General features: G+C 44.3%; 1 protein-coding gene across 5 annotated transcripts in view; it reads right to left on the reverse strand.

Annotated features, from left to right (window-relative positions):
- The window catches only part of slc4a5a (solute carrier family 4 member 5a), a 174,057-nt gene that overhangs the window by 47,250 nt on the left and 103,214 nt on the right, over positions 1–23,593 (reverse strand). For all 5 annotated transcript variants that reach the window (XM_073060084.1, XM_073060076.1, XM_073060094.1 and 2 more), the window contains exons 14-17: positions 18,583–18,716; positions 13,140–13,411; positions 4,342–4,403; positions 1,355–1,555 (exon numbers count right to left, since the gene is read on the reverse strand). In XM_073060084.1, the coding sequence (XP_072916185.1) occupies positions 1,355–1,555; positions 4,342–4,403; positions 13,140–13,411; positions 18,583–18,716 (669 nt within the window). The remainder of the gene's footprint in view (positions 1–1,354; positions 1,556–4,341; positions 4,404–13,139; positions 13,412–18,582; positions 18,717–23,593) is intronic.

A 23,593-nucleotide genomic window follows, 5' to 3' on the forward strand; every position in this document is an offset into this window, starting at 1 on the left:
GCTGCACAGATTGATTAGATGATAAAGCACACGTATGGCGTGCTTGCCTTTATGAGTCAAGGCACTGGGTTCAAGATTTATGTTGGAGCTTTATAAAACTTTGGTTAAGCCTCATATTGCATTCAATTTTTGTCACTCTACTGTAGGAGGAAAGTTGAGGCTTTGGAGAGGATGCAGAAGAGAATTATCAAATTTTTCCTGGATTAGAGGGCGTGTGTGGTGTAAGGAGACAGCTTACAAACTGGGGTTGTTTTCTCTAGAGTAACAGAGAACAAGGAGAGATCTGATAGAAGTTTATGAAAGGAACATAGAGTAAACAGCCAGTATCTCTTTCCCAGGCTCAAAATGCTGTACTCAAAAGGACATGCATCTGAGGTGAGAGGGGGCAAGTTCAAATGAGATGTGTGGGGCAAGTCTCTTTCATATGTATAGGGAGTGGTGGGGGCCTGGAATGCACTGCCAAGGCTGCTGATAGATGCAAAAGTGACAGAGGTGTTTAAGAGGCTCCTAGTTAGGCATGTGAGTGTACAGAGAATGAAATGGATATGGACATTGTGCAGGCAGAAGGGATTAGTTTCGTTAGGTGTTTAATTACTGGTTTAGTTAGTTCAGCGCAACTTTCTGGGCTGAAAGGCCTGTTCCTGTGTTGTATTGTTGTATGTTCTTTAAGGCTGTTATAGCTGGGGATGGTAATGGGGATAAGCTCCCACTACCTATAAAATGCTCTGAAAGGCATGCGCCCCAAATAAGCTCTGACAACCAAGTCCAAATCCTGGCCTTCACGTGTGGCTTAGCTGCCTAGCCTGGCAGAACTGTTTCTACTGACAGGAGAAGGGGCAAAGCTGGGTTGCTGGCCCCTTAAAACCAGTCATTTCAGGCAGATGGGGCTTGTCAGCTGTACCCTCTCATGGGGAAGGCTTCAGAGGTAAACCGCATGGGAAAACTCTGGAGCTAGAGTACAATGCTGACTGGCAACTCTGCTGTTCCTTTCGGTTCTTCAGATGAGTGGAGATGCGATGATGTGTGGAGCTACATGGGCACCAGCTTGCTCCCCATATTGTACTGCCCGGGCTTGCGTATCTAGACAGCTAAGACACCACCACGGTCGACCCTGATCTATGGAGGCCTCACTCTGTCTTCTGCGTTTCAAGATGGCGGCTCACCGCCGCCTTCTCAAGGGCAGTTGGGGACAGGTTTAGTCATATCTTGTAAACAACAGTTTGCTCTGTTTAAAGCTTGGTAACAACAGTTCCCACATTTCTAGTGGGCGGTTGCCCATGAGGCACCCAACAAGCCAGGGGAAGCCCAGCGCCAAGAAGAGGCTTGAAGCCGCGGATCCAATGGGAGCACTTACCTTGGTTGGAAAATAGCGGCTAAACTTGAACTTTTTGAGGGTCACAGTCAGAGAGTAGGTGCCAAAGAAGAGGATGAAAGACATTAGGGCCAGGTCTGGGACATACTTGCAGGACTTTCCAACCAAACTCCCACCATACTTGAGGCACTCCTTCTTGCTGAGCTGACTCCAGTCCAGGGCTGTGGTATTGACAACATTGTACTGGGGGCAGAAAGAAGAGAATCAGTGTAAACCCTCGGATGATCAAACAACATGTGGAGAGTACCCCCAGCCTGGCATGGAAACTCCAATGCCCAGGAATGGCAAAGTCCACAGAAGATGGTGGATACAGCCCAGTCCATCACAGGCAAAGTTCTCCCTATCACTGAGCACACTTACAAGGAGTGCTGTCACAAGAACGCAACATCCATCATGCTCTCTTCTCACTACTGCCATTGAGAAGGAGGTACAGAAGCCTTGGGTCGCACCCCACCAGGTTCAGGAACAGTTATTCCCCTACAACTATCGGGCTCCTGAAGTGGTGTGGATAACTTCACTCACCTCAACACTGACCTGACTCCACCATCTATAGACTCACCTTCTAGGATCTAGAATGCAGCTCTATTTATCTGTTTTTAAAAATAAATATTTGCATGATTTGTTTTCTTTTGCATATTGGTTGTTTGTCAGACCTTCTTATTTATTGTTTTTCATAAATTCTGTTGTATTTCTTCACTTTCCTGTAAATGTGTGCAAGGAAACAAATTTGTGATGGATGGAGCAAAGGTGTTCAATGAGGCAGTCCCTCGATCTACTTCGGGCCTCATTGATATACAGGGGCCATACCGGGAGCACCGGTTAAGTAAGTGACCCTGACACTCTCAAAGGTGAAGGGTCACCTCACCTGGACGGACTGTTTAGGGCCCTGTATGGTGGTGAGGGAGGTGGTGTAGGGGCAGGTGCAGCACTTGTTCCATTTGCTAGGATAAATGCCAGGAAGGAGATCAGTGGGGAGGAACAAGAAGAAGGACTTTTATGAAGGTGCTGTCACATTCCTGTCCTTAAAGCATTGACCCAGTCATGACATTGCAACAGTCTCTTAGATCTCCAGATCTTGCTCCATGCATCCCCTACACCTCTTTATACCGGCTATCTCTACTCTTTCTCCCAGTCCAGATGAAGGGACCTGACCTGAAATGTTGACCCCATTCCCTCCCGAGATGCCAGCTGACCCACCAAGTTCCTCCAGAATTTTGTGCGTTGTTCCAGATTCCAGCATCTGCAGACTCTAATGGCGTGGTGGTGGAGTGATTAGTACAACGCTTTATAGTACAGGTGACTGGGGTTCAATTCCTGCCGTTGCCTGTAAGAAGTTTGTACGTTCTCCCTGTGGTTGCAGGGCTCTCCTCTAGGTGCTCTGGTTTCCTCCCACAGTCCAAAGATGTACCGGTTGGTAGGTTAATTGGTCATTGTAAACTGTCCTGTGTTTAGGGTTAAATCAGGGATTGTTGGGCTGCGTTGCTCAAAAAAGGTCAGAAAGGCCTACTCTGTGCTGTATTTTAATAAGAACAACATCTCCCTTTCTTAGCTATACCAGAGTGATTGCCACAGCCAGTTAATGCACAAACTCCCCTTTGGGGTGTGTAAAGAAAACACACTTGGTATCCTCACACGGTCACAGAGAGAAAAGGTGCAGATTCACCACAGACAATACCACGGGTCAGGATCAAACCTGGACTGGTGAAGTTGCGACGCCACTGTGTAATTGTGCAGGCTCTTTCCTCAGGCCTGTTTCCATAAAGCTTCAAGAGCTTCTGAGGCCACACCTAGAGTACAGTGGACAGCTTAGTCTCCCTACCCAAGTAAAGGCTATGCAACAGGAGCTACCTGAACTAGCAGAGCTCTGATGAAGCATCTCAGACCTGAAAGATTAACTATTTACCTTTGCTCAGGTCCTGTCTGGCCCATGGAGTCTGTCCAGATTTTAAAAAAATTAAAATTGAGATAGAATGTGGAATAGGCCCTTCTAGCCTCGCCACCCATTAATCCCCCAATTTTAATCCTAGCCTGATTCTAGCCACGGGACAATTTACAATGACCAATTAACCTAGCAACCGGTAGGCTTTTGGACCGTGGGTGGAAACTGGAGCACCCGGAGGAAACGCATGCATTCATGGCAGAAAGTACCAATCCCTCACAGGCAGCAGTGGGAATTGAACCCAGGTCTATTTCGGTCTGCTTCACGCCGAGATTTTGTTGGTACTGTTGTGTTTACACCTAGTGGCCACTTTATTAGATACCTCCTGTACCTAATAAAGTGGCCAGTGAGTGCATGTTCATGATTTTTCTTCCGCTGTAGCCCATCCACTTCAAGGTTCGACATGTTGTGCCTTCAGAGATGCTCTTCTGCACACCACTGTTGTAACGGGTGGTTATTTCAGTTACTGTTGCCCTCCTGTCAGCTTGAACCAGTCTGGCCATTCTCCTTTGATGTCTCTCATTAACGAGGCACTTTCACCCACAGAAATGACGCTCACTGGATTTTTTTTTGTTTCTCTGTAAGTTCTAGTGACTGTTGTGCTTGAAAATCCCCGGAGATCAGCAATTTCTAAGATACTTGAACCACCCCATCTAGCACCAATGTGCTCAAAGTTACTCAGATCACATTTCTTCCCCATTCTGACATTTGGTCTGAACAACAATTGAACCTCTTGACCATGTCTGCATGCTTATATACATTGAGTTGCTGCCATCTGATTGGCTGATGAGATAATTTGCTTTAACAAGGTGTACAGGAGTACCTAATAAAGTGACCACTGAATGTATATCTTCTGCAATTCTTATCCGGATGCAAGGACACAGAGTGAGGATGAAATGCATTTTTGTTAATATAAGTTCAGCATATTCTTGTGCCGTGGAAAGTTGTGACTTCAATTACTTCAAATGGGATTGAAGAGAACAGCTCTTGGCTGGGCTAGACAATTTATAGGCATAAATCTCCCACTTACCAAAGAAATATTAGTGTTGTTCAAAGCCAGTGAATCTGAAGCATTGAAGAAGGTTGTATTCACTGTGAGGCAACAAAAAAGTGTGATTAGTTTGATGAAAAAACTCGCAGCTTTGCTGATTTAAAGCTTCCCATCCCCCAGTGCTTTTTGTGAAATTACCTCAGTTGCCCCCATTGACAAACAAATTTATTTCATGCACATAATTGGTACAGAACTCTCCTCCGCTCATTGTACATCCCTGAAAAAAAATTATCTTGTCTTTATTGGGGGAGGTTGCTGTAGTTTCCATTCCCCCTGCTCTGTCCCTGACTCAATCAATACTATTTGCTTTCCCCCTCCAGGCTCTGACATCTCCCCTAAACTCTCCTCCACTCACCTTAAAAGTATGTCCTCTAGGACTGGCCATTGCTGCCCTCTTTTGTTTACTCTACACTTGACTGTTTACTGTGAATCAAAATTCCAACCCATCCTCAAATGCTTTGGCTGATATAGTTTTATCAATAAAAACTATAAAAATGATTAGAAGAATCAGGCTGCTTGGCCTATCGAGACTGCTCCACGACTCAATCACGGCAGATTTATTTTTTCTCTCTAACTCGTTCCATTCCACAGAGAATAAGTGCTCCGTAATAAAAATATTTAATCCCGCCGTTGTCTGTAAGGAGCTTGTACGTTCTCCCTGTGACCGCGTGGGTTTCCTGTGGGTTTCCTCCCACAGTCCAAAAACATACCGGTTGCTAGGTTAATTGGTTATTGTAAATTGTTCCAGGATTAGGCTTGGGTTAAATCGGGGATTGTTGGGCGGCACGGTTCGAAAGGTTGGAAGAGCCTATTCCACATCTCAATAAGTATAATAAATTAATTATTCTTCAGCAAAACTCTCAACCTGATTCCCAGTGTGATAGCAGCATTTTTCTTTCCTTCCTTCCCAGTTGAACTGTTTGACCGTGTTGTCACAAATAGCAATAAATACTGGGTTGGAATTAGGGGTCAACACTCCAACAATAATTTTTTTATACTCATACTTAGTTTTGAAAGAAGTTTTGTTTTAAATCACTAAGAAGCACAGATGTGTCTTACTTTCCATGCCCTTCCTCTCTATGCATGAGGTCCACTGAATTGTCCACTTCAGCTCAGTAGTCTTCATCGCTGCCTCTTGACTCAGAATATTGTGGGTTCAAGATCCACTTCTGCACCAAGACTCGAGACTGACGCCCCCTCGAGGAGTCAACAATGAGGGATATCAAACTGAATATCTGCCTACCCTCTCAAGCACAGCAATATCTAGAAGACCTGTAAGTAGTTTATCTTCCAAGTCACTGCCTATCTCTCTGAAGCTGAGATACATCTGAGGATGTGCCTGAACACATCATCAGTGATGTAACCTGGGGTCGTTGGGTGTTTCAGGTCTTTCAACATCAGACACTCTTGCCTAGGCAACCCAACCAGGGTTGATCAGATCCCGGCTTGTGTCCCGGCAACTTTGGTCCACAGGTCGCACTTTTCGATCCGTAGCCATCCGGAGCCTCGCTCAGCAACCTTGGTGATGGCCATGATGGCTTTGCTTTACAACCCCAATAATGCCAAAGAGAGAGTAGGTTCGTCTACACAAGGAGCAGCCAGGGAAACCTCCACACCACACCTACATAGGCCATAGGCTTGCATTGTCCCCTCCACCCTTCTCTCTGGCACTGCCCTGTCAGCTCCTGGTCTTTTGCTTTCTTATGCTCAAACATCTCCTCAATCCACTCCCCAAGGAACTGTTAGTTGTACCATGACCACCTGGCTTGAGGCTTCTGACAAAATGACCACATCAGGCCTCAGGGATGCAATGAAATCAGGGAACTTTAACAGCTTTCAATGTCACTCCAAAAAAATTATCCATCATTATGCTGTGGTTTGTGGCAGCTTGCTGTGTTCATTGGATGCTGTGCTTCCTACCACAGTGCTGATTCAACTAAACATATATATTAAAGTTCTGTACCTACTTTTAACAGAGTCAGACAGAGTCAGAGGATCTTCATTGCTGCCCTAAACACCTGAGGCATAATAGGTAGTAAGTATGTGCAAAATATTTTAACCTCTTATTAGAAAAATATTTAATTACCCCACCAGTTCAATTGTTGGATTTTAGTCTCAATAATGAAAGCTTTTTGTTTTGTTTGTCTCTGGTGGTCTTGGACAGGAGGAATGTATGCCGTGTTACCTTTTCAGGCCGAGACCTTTCACGCTGATGAAGGATCTCAGTCTGAAATGCTGACTATTTATTCCCCTCCATAGATGCTGTCTGGCTTGTTGAGTTCCTCCAGCATTTTTTGTGCATTGCCCTGGATTTCCACCATCTGCAGAATCTCTCGTGTCTGCCCGTTATTCTGCCCACACCTTGGAGATATGCGGTCTGTGCAACCCAAGTTTTGGCCTAATTTGTCTGTTGTGCAACCTGCCTGGTTTGAACTTCACTCTGTTAACTACTGCCCATTGTAGACATGAAGACATGTCTGCAGCAGAGAGGGTGCCATCAGAGAAAAATAAGGCTAGAAACTGAGATTGGCTCTTCTCCTGGAATGCTGACGGGAGGATGTTTTTAGTATTCTGCTTCTTGTGATTATTAGACTCTACTTTATGTTGTTTTCCTTCAGTTTTCAGTGTTTTTGTGTGTGAGAGGGGGTTGGGGGTTTCCTGTTCTGTTTTGCAAGGGAGGGATTTGGGAATGTGATTTTATTGTCGCTGTTTTGTGGGAGAGTTTTGTTGGGGATTTGATGTTATCATCACAGTTTCTTTTGCGGGGTGGGGTGAGAATTTGATGTTATTGTCACTGTTTTTTTGCAAGGGAGGGGTTTGAGAATGTGATGTTATTGACCCTGTTCTTTTTGCGAGGGAGGGGGTTGGGGATTTGATGTTATTGCTGCTGTTTTTTTGCGAGGGAGGGGGTTGGGGATTTGATGTTATCATCACTGTTTCTTTTGCGGGGGGGGGGGGTTGAGGATTTGATGTTATTGTCACTGTTTTTTTGTGAGGGAGGGGGTTGGGGATTTGGGACTTTTGATGTTCCAGCCGTCATTTTCCAAGTGGGCAATCTGTTAGTTTTTTTGTGCAAGGAAGGGGTGGGGGTTTTGGGAATTGAGAGCTTTATTTCTTTTTCATGCTGGTAGGGGGGTTGATGTCTTTTATTTCAGCAACTCCCATGGTTTTTTGATATTTCTTGGCTATCTGAAGAAGACGAACATCAGAGTTGTATTGTATATGAATACTTTGACAATAAAATAAACCTTTAAAAAATGAACCTTTTACGAGGTGGTAATAAATGTTACAAGAGCATTGGAGGTCTGTAAGAGTTAGCTTCCAAGTATATTGCAGTGTAAATCTTAATAATGACTCTATATTCTCTTTGGATTGATAAAAACTTTGGATTAAAAATCAATCAATTGTGCAGCCCAGGAATCCAATCTGACTCTGTTAATGTTAGTACCACATCTTAATGACACAGAGCTAGATTCGACTGCCAGAAAATAAAGATGAGCATTCGTAGAGGTTTAAACAATTTATAAATCTCGAATATTTAAAATATCCGAGTGATTTCAGTTAAAAGACATCTAATCAAAAGAGGTGTTCTCTAACACATTCATTTTATCCTGTAATCAAGAATCAAGGATCAAGTTCCGGTCTAGGAGGGCCGGAATGGCCTGTTTCTGTGCTGTGATTGTTAAGTTTATTTGCTATATACATTTACACATTTAGGAATTTGTTGTGCTGAATTAGTGCACAATGAAATGAAAACTGAGGTTCAGATGGAATATCGTGTAGGGAGTGTGCAGTCATGCACTTTGATAGAAGAAATAAAAGCATAGACTATTTTCTAAATGAAGAAAAAAATATCAAAAATCTGAGGTGCAGAATTCCCTAAAGGTTAACACAAAGTACACTGCAGATGCTGTGGTCAAATCAAGACGTACAAAAAAGCTGGATGAACTCAGCAGGTTAGGCAGCATCCGTTGAAAGAAGCAGTCAACGTTTCGGGTCGAGACCCTTCGTCAGATTGGACCCGAAACGTTGACTGCTTCTTTCAACGGATGCTGCCCGACCTGCTGAGTATTCCTTAAAGGTTAACTTGCAGGTTGAGTCAGTGGTGAGGAAGGCAAATGCAATGTTAGCATTCATTTTGAGAGGACTAAAATATCAAAGCCAGGATGTAATGTTGAGACTTTATAAAGCACTAGTGAGAGCACACTTGCATTTCTGTGAGCAGTTTTGGGACCCCTATCTAAGAAAGGATGTGCTGACATTGAAAAGGGTTCAAAGGAGGTTCACAAAAATCATTCCAGGATTGAAGGGCTTGTCGTACGAGGAGCATTTGATGGCTCTGGGCCTGTACTCACTGGAATTCAGAAGAATGAGGGGGACCTCATTAAAACATATCGAATATTGAAAGGCCTCAGTAGAGTGGATGTGGAGAGGATGCTTCCTTTGATGGGAGAGTCTAAGACCTGAGGACACAGCCTCAAAATAGAGGGACATTCATTTAGAACAGTGATGAGGAAGAATTTCATTCGCCAGAGAATGGTGAATCTGTGGAATTCGTTATCACAGGTGGCTGTGCAGGCCAAGTTTAAAGCAGAGATTGATAGATTCTTGACTAGTCTGGGCATGAAGGGATACGGGGAGATGGCAGGAGACTGGGGCTGAGAGGGAAAATGGATCAGCCATGATGAAATGGCAGAACAGACTCAATGGACCAAATAGCCTCATTCTGCTCCTATATTTTATGGTCTTATGGAAGAACAATTCCTTCCTGATTCTGCCAGATGTACAACCCAGGGTCATAGCAATTAATCTACCAAAGATGTATGTCTTTGGGAAGTGGTAGAAAAGCCAAGCATCCAGAGGAACCCACACGGTCACAGGGAGAACATGTAAACTCCATAAAAATAAGTCAAGATTGAACGGGTTGCTGGAGCCGCGAAACAGCAGCTCCAGTAGCTAGACTACTGTGCCACCTGGAACAATAAGGCTTCCAACAAGTCATGTGGTGGGTCACAAGTTGAAGGGGCTCCCTCTGCCCACTGGAATGGGTCTCACAAGAAACTCCATTTCCCACACTCATCTGAAGTAGTAGGTTCTAAATACACAAACGTCTAACTGGACTGGCACTTCTCAGCAGCTGCGTCCAGACAAACAGAGTTCGATGTAGGGAGAGAGCAGAGGTTCTTTATTGAATACTTACTCAGGTTTGAAAGCAGCCAAACAGTGTTTGCAGCAAATATGAAAGAGGTAAATAATTCATTATAATAGTCAAATTATCAGAACTTGTCAAAATCACGTCCATTCAAAGAAAGCACACATTGAGATTAATATTCCCTGTGGCCACTATGGGCAATTGTTCCATTTCACTGAATCGTAGAAATGTGTGGCACAGAAATAGCCTGCCTGAATTTTGACGGCCACATTTTGCTAAACTTATTTGTCCATATTAGGTCCATGCCTCTCCTATCCAAGAATTTGTCCAAATGCCCTTTAAGTTTTGTAATTGAACCTGCTTTTGCCAACTCCTCTGGCAGCTCAATCCAGATACTTACTAACCTCTGTATGGAAGAACTTGCCCCTCAGATCTCATTTAAATTACCCCCTCTCACCTTGTGCCCTCTGATTCTAGACGCTGCTACCCTGGGAGAAAGAGCCTATCTGTACTCCTCATCAACATACCCTCCAATTTTATTTTACAGCTGCGCAAAGCAGGTGATTCTTACGCGGCCTGGAAAATGCGCGACACTTTACATGTTTGTTTTGGCAATATGTGTACTATAAATATTTAGAATGAGAATTGAAAGTCACATACTTTCGATTTTATTAATTGAGGGGTATAATGAAATACTGTACAACAAAGAAAACCTTTCACATTTCATAAACGGTTTCTTGTCTGTCATAAATCCAGCTACACGGCAACAAAGGCTATGAGTGCAGGAGCATTGCGGTTACTGTGCGGCCATGCATCCTAGAGGGAACAGTGTCCCTCATGTATCATAAGCCACTCTATGTTAATGAAACTAAATTCAGCCTATGTAATCTCTCCTTAGAATTACAGCTCTGCATTCCAGGCAACATCCTGGAGAATCTCTTCTGCACGCTCTCTCTCTAACGTTACCACATCCTTCCTTTTGTGCAGAGAATAGAAATGTTCACAGCACTCTAATTACAGTCCAAATAATGATTTGTACAACTCTTAGTTTCAATGTCTCGTCTTATGAAGGCAAGCATGCCAATGTCTTTTACACTATCCTTGACACTTTTAGGGAGCTATGCACTTTGCAATCCACGGTATCTTTGTACAGCAGCACTCAAAGTTCAAAGTAAACTTTATTATCATTGTACATATATGTCACCATATACAACCCCGAGATTTATTTTCTTCCGGGCATACTCAATAAATCTATAGAATAATGGTCATAAAAGAATCAATGAAAGACCACCCAACTAGGTTGTTCAACCAGAGGCAAGAAGACAACAAACTGTGCAAGTACGCAAAGAGGAAATAATAATAATAAATAAATATTGAGAACATGAGATGAAGAGTCCTTGAAAGTGAGTCCTTGCCAGTTACTCTGGATTCTACCAGAAATTGGCCTGTCAAGGTGCATTACTTTATGCTTGTCTGAATTGAATTCCATCAGTTAGCATCTGCCCAACTTTCCAACTAATCTATGTCCCTCTATATCAGGGATTCCTAACCTTTTTATGCCATGGACTCCTACTATTAATTAAGGGGTCCATGGACCTCCAGGTTAGGAACCTCTGCTCTATATCCTTAGACAATTTGTTTGACTCTAACAATTTTTATTTCAGCTGCAAAATTACTAATCAGGTCACCTTCATTCTTACCCAAGTTACTTGGAGATCTCACAAACAAACAAAGGTCCCAGCACCAATCGCTGTGGTACACCATTTGTTACAGACTTACAGTCAGACAAAAAATCCATCCATCATCACCCTCAGCCTCCTATCACCAAGGCAACTGTAGATCCAGTTTGTCAATACACCTCAGATACCCTGTGCCTTAATCTTCTGTACCAGCCTACTCTGTGAGACCTAGACAAACTCCTCACTATAGTCCAGGTAGACCATATCTGTGGCTTTACCTTCTTATTTATTCCCTTTATAAGCTGGTTTAGATCAATAATTCATGTTCTTAGTATTATTTAATTTTTAGTATTTGTTTCTTTTTCTGTACATGCTCACTAGTCTTCCTTTGCACAATGGTTGTTTGCCAGTTATTCTGAGTAGATTTAAATTTTATTATAGAGATACAGTGTGGAGTCGGCCCTTCTGGCCCTTTGCATCACGCCACCCGCAAACCCCCGATTTAACCCTAGCCTAATCACAGGACAATTTACAGTGACTAATTAACCTACTTACCGGTATGTCTTTGGACTATCTAAGGAAAGCAGGAGCACCTGGAGGAAACTGATGGGAAGAATTTACAAATTCCTTACAGACAGCGGCGGGTATTGAACCCAGGTTGCTGGTACTGTAAAGTGTTTGCAAACTTCCCTTTGTTCGACTGAGAATTACCTTTCCCCCTTTAACAGCAAGGAAACCTTTTGTTTTTAAATGGAATTATTACTAAACCAGCAAGAAATATGCTGACAAATAGAATCACCTACTTCTACTTCCTCTTTGGATTTACTAATGAATTTATTAACAAATGATGAGCTGAACCTTTTGACTGGGATGACCTTCCTTGTCAGTAAATAGATTTGCTTTTGGTTAACCTAATCAGTAAAAGCCATAACTGCAGCCCGATTACATAAATTCTATGTTCATCTGCAAATGCCTGCAAGAAAATGAATCTCAGGGTAGTATATGGTGATGAATCCATACTTAGAAAATAAATGTACTTTGAATTACTCTAGCTGCTGATTGGAACCCTTTGACTCCAAATCAGTCCTCCGATAGATTTCAGAAGTTAGGGAAAAGTAATCACGTATGAGCAATTGAGTTGGGGGGGGGGGTGTGAAAATTCTACTGAAGTTTGGACCTAATGGAGCTGAAACTGAGGGTGTTGGAAAACTCTGGATTCAGTGGAGGCCTGTGCAGTTACACAGAACACAGCAGAAATCGGGATGGAGCTACAGCACTGTGCAAAAGTCTTAGGTACATGTAAAATGATTCCGTAAAGCGAAGATGCTTTCAAAAATGATGAAATGAGAAGTTTCTAAGTAAAAAAAAATACTATGGGGAGAAGTAAACAGTAAAAAATTAAACCAAATCAATATTTCGTGTGACCACCCTTTTCCTTTAAAACTGCATCAATTCTCTTGGGCACATTGTCGTGCAGTTTTATAGGAAAATCAGCTGGTGGGTTGTTCCAAGCATCTTAGAAAACTTGCCACAGTTCTTCTGCAGACTTTGGCTGTCCTGCTTGTTTCAGTTTCTCCAGATAAACCCAGACAGCCCCAATGACGTTGAGATCAGGGCTCTGTGAAGGCCGTACCATCTGAAAACATATTAAAAATCTAGGGCGCCTGAGATTTTGCACAGTACTGTGAGTGCAGGGTGCATTCTGAAGATGTGAAAGCACTTGACACCCAATTATAACCTTCATCATTAGGCAGGAACTGGGTAGGTGGATGTTTAACATAATGTCTTATACTTCGGACTGCACAAGACATTGGTATAAACTAGTTGGAAAACATCTGAAAGGAAAATTCTGGTATGAAATTCCACAGGAGGTCAATGAATTTTGATATTTTGAGCTTTCTGGTCAATGTTTCTCCTTCTCTCCACCGTGGTGGTGGCTGACTCACCTGCGTCTGGTGCCACACACTCACACTTGTACATGGTCACGTAGTCAGGCTTGTACAAGGAGTTGATGGGGTAGTACTTGAAGGCTCCGATCATCTTCTTAATGGCATCGTAGATGAAAATGAAGCTGATGAGCATGGAGAAGCCCTCCTCCGTAAAACGCGTGATGTACTTAATGATGAAACTGGCGTCCGTGGCAACTAGAAGGAGGCACTGAAAAGCAGAATGGAGGCCAATCCAGAGCCGAAATTCTAGGTAGTCTATATCGTTACTTCTGCAAGAGAGATAAGCATAGAGTCACAGAGAGAGACAACACGGCCGGGATCCCCAACCTGGTGTCCACGGACCCCTCGGTTAACGGTAGGGGTCCATGGCATATGAAAGGTTGGAAACCCCTGGAGTAGGATCCATAAGACCATAAGACATAGGAGCAGAATTAGACTATTCAGCCCATCGAGTCTGCTCTGCCATTCTGCCGTGGCTGCTCCCGGATCACACCCAACCCCAAACACCTGCCGTCTCACCGATGCCCTGACCAATCAGGAAACTATCAACTTCCACCTTAAATATACGCACGGACTTGGCCTCCACCACAGTCTGTGGCAGAGCATTCCACAGATACACTACTCTCCAGCTAAAAAAATTCCTCTTTACCTCTGTTCTAAAGGGTCACCCCTCAATCTTGCGGCTGTGCCCTCTAGTTCTGGATGCCCCCACCAGAGGAAACATCCTCTCCACATCTACCCTATCTAGTCCTTTCAACATTCAGTAGGTTTCAATGGGTCTGCCAGTGAGCCCAAGTTGATCAGCAACCATCTACTTTACATCTTCCACATTAATCCCATTTACTTACTCTCTCCTCATTGTCGTCAACTCCCTCCAAAGATTGCTCCTCATCCACAGATTGGTGGCTACCTAACCTACCCGTCCACACACCTTTGAGATGGTGGAAACCCGTGTGGTCACAGGTAAAACGAGCAAAACCCCCCCGCACACTTGCACTTCTACATAGAACATAGAACGATGCAGCACAGTACAGGACCTTCGGATACAATGTTATGCCGACTTTTTAACCAAATCCAAGATTAACCCTTCTCTGCCACATAGCACTCCATTTTTCTTTCATCCATGTGCTGATCGAAGACTAATGTATCTGTCTCTGCCAGCACCCCGGCAGTGTGTACCACACACACACCACTCCGTGGAGAGCCATGAGTTTACATGTACTGCACTTTTCTCATACTTGAAACGTCATATTCCACATTCTTTTACCTTTTTCCAATCTTGATGCACTTGTGTGTGGCATGAGGTGACTGGATGGCAGACAAACAAAAGCTTTTCCCTGTATCTCAGAGGACATAATGGTAATAAAGCAGTACCGAACCAACTCCAAGAGGACCACAACCTGGAGGTTTGCGTGTTTCAGCGACCCGGAGAGCTGTGTTGCCTGGAGTCAGGGCCTTGTGCTTTGGCTCTTGGTAGGGTCACCCATGTCAAACAGGTCAAAGGGTCGAGGCCAGACTAAGAGAGGCCCATTGGTCCTCCAGGTTTGGGGAGTTCATTTAGGCCTAATGACCCTGACTGGTCAAAAAAAATTTGGAATAGAAATAGCAATGAAGAATCCTTCTGTGTATGTGTGCAATGGTATGGACAGGCAGAGACGGAGAACCTTCCTCTCTGCCCTAAACAACAGTGGCATAACGAACAGAAAGTAAGTAAACCAATTTCAGTAGCACCAAGTTCAGAATTGAACCCATGCCTCTGGTACCGGCAGGCCACTGCTCCACTGGCTCTGTAACAGGGCCACCCAACCTTTAGACTGAACATTGCAAGCTGAATTAATTCCCACAATGGGGACTTTGCCGGCTTGAGTTCCATTTCTGCACTGACTGGATTGTGGGCCACTTTGGGCAGATCGGAGTCGCCCACGCTGGGCATTGCTGACGGCACATGAGCCAAAGCAGTCAGAAACTTTTCTGAAAGCCTTCGGAGAACCAAGTGAATCTTTAACAGCCAACGTGTATCTCCACGATTAACATGAACATTTCGTTCCAGATTTATTCACTGTGGCAGGAACACGAACACTTCTGCAGATCAGCGGTGCTGGACTCTTGATACTGCTTCAGTAATTTAAAGCATCACCTGTCTGCAGTAGCCTGGCAGTCATTGAGCCGTGGAGTCGTAGAGCTCTACAGCACAGAAACAGGCCCTTCAATCCACCTAGTCCATGATGCACAAGAGAAAATCTGCAGATGCTGGAAATCAATCAGGCCAGGCAGCATCTATGGAAAAGTTTCTGGGCTGTGTAACTCCGTGACTCTGTTTAGGGAAACAGAGTCGACATTTCGGGCCGAAACCCTCCGGCTGGATGCTGTACTCTTTTCCATTGATGCTGCCTGGCCTGCTGAGTTCCTCCAGCATCTTGTGTGTGTGTAGTCCATGATGAACTGTTATTCTGCCCATCAACCCGCACCTGGACCATAGCCCTCCACACCCCTCCCAGACATGTAATTATCCAAACTTCTCTTAAATCTTGCGATCAAGTCTGCATCCACTACCTCCACACTTTCACCACCCCCCCAAGTGAAGATGTTCTCCCCTCAGGTTCCCCTTAAATATTTTACCTTTCCCCCTTAACCTATGACCACTAGTTCTCGTAGAACCAAAATTCAGTTGAACTGAAGAAGGGTCTTGGCCCAAAATGTCAACTGTTTATTTATTTCCAATAGATGTTGCCTGACCTGCTGCGTTCCTCCAGCATTTTGTGTGCATTATTCATCTGTAAAAGCCTAATTGAGTTTACCCTAACTATTCCTCTCTTAAGTGTTGAAGGGAATTGTGTTGCTTTTGTCAGAGTGAAGGGATAGAAACTAAAGCACTTGCCTATATGTTGGTGAGTGTCACTGTTCCACTAGTTGGCACCTGAACTTGTTGGATTGTTGAACGGTCTTAGATGGTTCATCTAAAGAAGGGACTTGGCTGCCTGAATCTGCCACGCCCGTATAAGACAGCACAGTTTGGGTGGCTATTACTGCTTTCCCAAGTCATACTGATGCTCTGGGCAACAGGGAGTGAATAATGTAACAAAGACAAAAAAAGATAAATTATAAAGGTGCAAATAGATTTAAATGGTTTCCCTAAACAGAGTCATGGAGTTACACAGCCCAGAAACAGGCCCTTCAGCCCATCACCAAAGCCAACACTTTTGCTCATCCATATGAATTCCAGTTGTGGCATTAGGTCCATATTCTTTGATCAAGATTGGAATCGAAATTAGGTTTATTATTGTGGTGAACTACATATACCTGTCTGGACACGCCCCCTGCTGACTGCTCTTGTGGCTCCTCCCACACACCCCGGTATAAAGGCGATTGAGGCCTGAGCCCGGCCTCTCAGTCTCCAGGATGTAGTATGGTGGTCAACCACTGCTTGTTCCTTCTTCCAGTCAATAAAAGCCGATATCTCGCCTTTACATCTCAGAGAGAGTTATTGATGGTGCAACAATTATCACTAACACTATAATTGTCATTGAGTTTGTTGTTTTGTGGCAGTCGTACATTGAAAGACAGTAAAAATTATGAGTTACTCCTGTTAACTTACTGGCTAGAATTCACTAGAATTCAGAACAATAAGGGATGACTGATTAAATCCTATTGAATGGTGAAAGTCCTTGATAGAGAAGATGTTGAGAGTATATATCTTGTGGTGAGAGTAAGACCAGAGGATGTATCCTCAGAATAAGGGGGGTGTCCTTTTAGAACAGAGATGAGGAGGAATTTCTTTAGCCAGAGAGTGGTGAATCTGTGGAATTCTTTGTCACAGACAGCTGTGGAGGACAAGTCTTTATGAATAGTTAAGGCAGAGGTTGATAGGTTCTTGATTGGTCAGGGCATGAAGGGTTAAAGGGAGAAGGCAGGTGATTGGGGGTGAGAGGAAAAAAGGATCAGCCATGATGAAATGGCAGAGCAGACTTGATGGGCCAAATGGCCTAATTCTACTCCTGTATCTTATGGTCTTTATATGTTTGTGGACCGCTCCAAATTCTGATCACGGAAGGGATGATGTTCTAAAAACATTAAGTGCGCGTCTTCCGCGAGACAGACTTACCATGGATGGCAAGGGTCTTTAATGATGGATGTTGCCTTCTTGAGACACTACCACTTGCCTATTCAAGTGCCTGCCTAAATGCCTCTTAAACATAGCAATTGAATCTGATTCCACCAACCTCTCTGGTAGCAGATTCCAGAAACTTACTGTGTAAACAATTTCCCCCTCAGATCCCCAGAAACAAACTTTCAGATTCACCTTTGCCTCCCTGGCTGTGACCTGCTTGTGTGGGTCACAGATTGTTTTGTGAAACCTCTGAACAACGCAGCAGTTCATTGGTCACCTGGGACCTTATGAATGGGAATGGGTGCCTTCTTCACCAATCAGATCAGAGACACATTACTGAGCAACACTCATCCTCCATCTTCCTGTACATTCCCAATATTCCCCAATTCCCTTTGCAACTGAACCTTTGGTCTACCTTTGAATATGCTCAATGACTAAGCATCCTTAGTTCTTTAGAATTTTAAATGGGAGTTAAGCACCATTTGACTAGAGGGGTATACACACCATATACACAACCTCAACTTAATTACATACCCAAAACAAGCAGGGTATTTAGAACATAGAACATAGAATAGTACAGCACTTTACAGGCCCTTCTTTCTAAAACTTCATAGATAGTGGAGTCATCCCAGAAATCCAAAGCTAATATAGTCATAGAAAAGCACAATACAGAAACAGGCCCTTTGGCCCATCTAGTCCATGCCAAACCATTTCAGCTGCCTATTCTAAATTGACCTGCACTGGGACCATAGACTTCCATACCCTAACCATCCATGTACCTATCTAAACTTCTCCTAATCATTGAAACTGAACTTGCATTCACTACTTGCACTGGCAGCTCATTCCACACTCTCACGACCCGTTGAGTGAAGAAGTTTCCCCTCATGTTCCCCTTAAACTTTTCACCTTTCACCCTTAAACCATGACCTCTGGTTGTAGTCCCATCCAACCTCAGGGGGAAAAGCCTGCTTGCATTTACCCTATCAATACCCCTCATAATTTTGTATACCTCTATCACATCTTCTCTTAATCTTCTAATTTTTAAGGAATAAAGTCCTAACCTGTTTAATCTTTCTTTATAATTCAGGTCCTCCAGACCGGGCAACATCCTTGTAAATGTTCTCTGAACTCTTTCAACCTTATTTGCATCTTTCCTGACTAAAACTGCATACAATACTCCAAGTTAGGCCTTACAAATGTCTGATACAACTTCAACACCCTTAATAGCTAGATTTTAAGGGCTGTTTTGAAAGAGTTACAGAATGATACAGCACAGAAGCAGGCCCTTTGGCCCATCATGTTTATGCCAGCCATCAAGTGCCCCACACTTACTTGCTGAAGTCAAACAGGAGCTTTTCAAAGATGAGGATGGGGCCCGTGCTGCTCAGGATGGTGAGGGGCTGCCCAGCGAAGAGACAGAAGATGGCGCCGGTAAAAGCAGTGCCCAGGAAACTCTCAATCACCCCCTGGTGGCAGAAAGCAAAGTCTGTTACTCCGAAGCTCTCGTCACTCATTCCAACCTGATTCGGATGGAGTGGATCATTTCTTTGCCCTGAGTAACATCACAAACACTTTGCCAGGGCTTGAACTAATTTTATGAAATACATACTTCAATCCATTTAAAAACACATAAAGTTAGAATATAGATTATAGAACATCACAGCATGTTAGGGAGTATTCTGGAGTTAGGGTATGTAGCAAAATATTAATTTCAGCAAACAATCTTTAGACCTGAATTTGGATTGTAGATTAAATTTAAAATGCAGCCCCGGACAATAGTCTGCTGGAGCTGTGGATACCAGTTAAATGAAAACCACACAGTAATGATTAACATTCATTTTGTGTGTCTGGAGTGTGGGTGCAAAGAAGAAAGTGTGAAAATTATAGGTAATCCAAAGGAAGCATCGTAGATAATTGTAACTACAGAGTTGTCCAGCCACTATCTTTGATCTTTAGCAAATGAAATGTCATGTAATATTGAGTTGAACAGGCCTCTTCCTCCATGGGTGCCTCATCTTGTTGAATAAAATACCTCTGTATCCACTAGCTTCAGTGTCTCTCTAGTGACTTTGTGGATATTGCAAAACGGCATAGTACAGGCCGTTCAGCCCATGATGTTGTGCCAGTCTTCTAACCTACTTTAAGATCAATCTAACTCTTCCCTCCTACATAGCCCTCCACTGTGCTCCGGATTCCTGCGTCTGCAGTCTCTTGTGTCACCTAATTTACTTTGGTAGGAGCGATGTAGGAAAGAGGCTGGAGATGCTGTATGTGCATGTCTTCACCCTGGTCTTCCTGATGCATGGACCCAATGACTGAGTATTCCAGCTGCCAACACTTTGAACTAAAGTGACTCTGAACCAGGCGTTCCCAACCTGGGGTCCATGGACTCCTCGGTTAATGGTAGGGGTCATTGGCATAAAAGAAGTTGGGAAACCTTGTCCTAAACACTTCATCCATTATGTGTCCTCCACTTACACTGATGTCTGCTTGTATTTCAGATAGTTTGGATGAAATAAAAAGCAACATGGCATTCATTCCCAAGGCCATTTCCTCACAGATAAGAAGGGCCACTTGTTCCTGCACAAGATATCCTCTCAGAAAAAAACCTCCAGCACTTGCATAGAAGCACAATGTGAACCAGAACAGTCCTCAGCCTCCCAAACTAAATCAAGAGGGGACATTACACGCACACTGGTGCTACATTCCCCAAAAATGAGGAAGTTAAGGAATGCTCCCAGTTTCACCTATTGCCTGCCACCTTGGACATCTTTCTCCTCTTCCCCCCACCTTCTCACTCTGACTTCTCATCTTTGTCGCCCCAGTCCTGATGAACACTCTTGGCCTGAAAAGTTGATTGTTTCCTCTTTTCCACAGATGCTGCCTGGCCTGCTGAATTCCTCCAGCATTTTATGTGTGTTGCTTTGGATTTCCAGCATCCGCAGATTTACTTGTGTTTGTAAATTGATTATTTTCCAGGTTACGTAGAGAAACAAGGAGGGAGAATAAACAGCCACACATGAAATGCTGGAGGAATTCAGACCAGGCATCATCTAGGAGGGGAATAAACAGACAATGTTTCAGGCCAAATCCTTCATCAAGACTGAGTTTGTGTGTGTGTTTGGCTCTGAATTTCCAGCATCTGCAGAATCTCTTCTGTTTATGGAAGGATAAAGGGAACCTTTATCAGTCAGACAAGGACCAGGGGCATATCCAAAGCAGAGGCAGGATCTTAAACCAAACAACAAACTCTTTGGCCCACAATGTTGTGCGGAACCAACTAAATTATAAATCAAAAGGCTAACTAAACGAACCCCTTCTGCCTATACAATGTCCATATCCTTCAGGGTTGATTTAGGAGACACCTTATTCTAGCCCAGGGGTTCCCAACTTTCTTTATGCCCTGGACCAATATCATTAAGCAAGGGATTCATGGACACCAGGTTTAGAACCCCTGTCCTAGCTGGTGTAATGCCCGAGAGACTTTATCCCTGTCCCTCCTGAAAAAGCAGTAGGGAATTCATTAAATAAATCTAGCAGTAATAGTATTAGTAATAGTTAGTATTAGTAATGGTAACCACTGAAGTATTGGCTTTAAATCCTGCTGACTAATACTCTTCAGGTGAGAGATGCTATCTCCATAACTTATCCGAATTCTTGCTATCTCCAAACTTCCAACAATATGGTGGATTCTCAGGTGATCTGAGGTAATTAAGGATGGGGACTGACAGCGACAATACCCCATTGGACCCAGTTATGGCACCAATTAGAAATGGCTGCTTTCACCCTGAGATACCAAAGCTGCACTTGCTGCGGGTGACTTGGTGGTTAGGGACACAGTTCCCCAAAGTTCATTCAGGTCCCGACTCAGTGAGTTACCTTGTGCAGGAGGAGGTGGTGGCCTTGTCAACCAGTAAAGGTCTCAGTTGTCCAAGGGGGCACCAAAGTCAAGTTAAGTCAAATCTATTTATATAGCACATTTAGAAACAACCCACATTGACCAAAGTGCTGTACAGATCAGAGCAGATAGCTAAAATCACAAATACAAGAAACACAGACATAATCAACAAGGCAAACAGCTTATAGGCACAAAAGAAACAACCCAAGGGGCGAGGCACAAGCCAAAAGTCAAGTCAAGTCAACTTTTATTGTCATTCGACCATAACTGCTGGTACAGTGCATAGTAAAAATGAGACAACGTTTTTCAGGACCATGGTGTTACATGACACAGTACAAAAACTAGACTGAACTACATAATGAAAAAAAAAACATAGAGAAAGCTACACTAGACTACAGACCTGCACTGGACTGCATAAAGTGCACAAAACAGTGCAGGCATTACAATAAATAATAAACAGGACAGTAGGGCAAGGTGTCAGTCCAGGCTCTGGGTATTGAGGAGTCTGATAGCTTGGGGGAAGAAACTGTTACATAGTCTGGCCGTGAGAGCCCGAATGCTTCGGAGCCTTTTCCCAGACAGCAGGAGGGAGAAGAGATTGTATGAGGGGTGCGTGGGGTCCTTCATAATGCTGTTTCCTTTGCGGATGCAGCGTGTAGTGTAAATGTCCGTGATGGCAGGAAGAGAGACCTCGATGATCTTCTCAGCTGACCTCACTATCTGCTGCAGGGTCTTGCGATCCGAGATGGTGCAATTTCCAAACAGCAGTGATGCAGCTGCTCAGGATGCTCTCAATAGAACCCCTATAGAATGTGATGAGGATGGGGGGGTGGTGGGAGATGGACTTTCCTCAGCCTTCGCAGAAAGTAGAGATGCTGCTGGACTTTCTTTGCTATGGAGCTGATGTTGAGGGACCAGGTGAGATTCTCCGTCAGATGAACACCAAGAAATCTGGTGCTCTTTACAATCTCTACCAAGGAGCCGTTGATGTTCAGCGGGGAGTGGTTGCTCCGTGCCCTCCTGAAGTCAACAACCATCTCTTTTGTTTTGTTCACATTCAGAGACAGATTGTTGGCTCTGCACCAGTCCGTTAGCCACTGCACCTCCTCTCTGTAAGCTGACTCGTCGTTCTTGCTGATGAGACCCACCACGATCATGTCATTGGCGAACTTGATGATATGGTTTGAGCTGTGTGTTGCAGCACAGTCATGGGTCCAGCAGAATGAACAGCAGTGGACTGAGCACGCAACCTTGGGGAGCCCTCGTGATCAGTGTGATGGTGTTGGAGATGCTGCTCCCGATCCAGACTGACTGAGGTCTCCCAGTCAGGAAGTCTAGGATCCAGTTGCAGAGGGAGGTGTTTAGGCCCAGTTTGCTCAGCTTTCCAATCAGTTTCTGAGGGATGATTGTGTTGAATGCTGAACTGAAGTCTACGAACAGCATCCAAACGTATGTGTCTTTTTTGTCCAGGTGGGTTAGGACCAGGTGGAGGGTGGTGGCAATGGTGTCATCTGTTGAGCGGTTGGGATGGAACGCAAACTGCAGGGGGTCCAGTGAGGGGGGCAGCAGGGTCTTGATATGCCTCATGACGAGCCTCTCGAAACACTTCATGATGATGGATGTAAGTGCAACGGGACGGTAGTCATTTAGGCAGGACACTGAAGACTTCTTCGGCATGGGGACGATGGTGGTGGCCTTGAAGCATGTTGGAATGGTGGCGCTGCTCAGGGAGATGTTGAAGATGTCAGTGAGAACATCTGCTAGCTGGTCTGCACATCCTCTGAGCACTCTACCAGGGATGTTGTCTGGTCCAGCAGCCTTCCATGGGTTGACCCTGCACAGGGTTCTTCTCACGTCAGCCACGGTGAGACACAGCACCTGGTCATTTGTAGGAGGGGTGGACTTCCTCGCCGCCAGGTAATTTTCCACCTCACACCGGGTGCAGAAGTTATTCAGCACATTTGGGGGGAGGCATCACCTGCACAGTCAGCTGATGTTGGCTTGTAATTGGTGATGTCCTGGATGCCCTTCCACATGCACTGCGTGTCACCGCTGTCCTGGAAGTGACTGTGGATTAGCTGGGCGTGTGCACGCTTTGCCCCTGTGATGGCTCAAAAATCAGCCACATCAGGAGGATTCAAACGCTAGTGAATAAAAGTAAGTTTGGAGCCTGGATTTAAAAGAGTCAATGGAGGGGGCAGATCTGTTAGGGAGGGGAATGCTGTTTCACAGTCTAGGGGCTACAACAGCAAAGGCGCGGCCACCCCTGAGCTTAAATTTAGATCGCAGGACAGGCAGGTGCCCCAAATCAGCCAACCAGAGGGACCTGGAAGTAGAATAAGGGGTTAGAAGGTCTGTGATATAAGGGGAGGGCAGCCCTTTTAGGGCTTTATAAACAAAAAGGAGAATCTTAAAATATCTTAAAATCAGCTAGTGGAGGGAGGC

This window comes from Hemitrygon akajei, chromosome 1 (genome assembly GCF_048418815.1).
Source record: "Hemitrygon akajei chromosome 1, sHemAka1.3, whole genome shotgun sequence".
Classification (NCBI taxonomy): Eukaryota; Metazoa; Chordata; class Chondrichthyes; order Myliobatiformes; family Dasyatidae; genus Hemitrygon; species Hemitrygon akajei.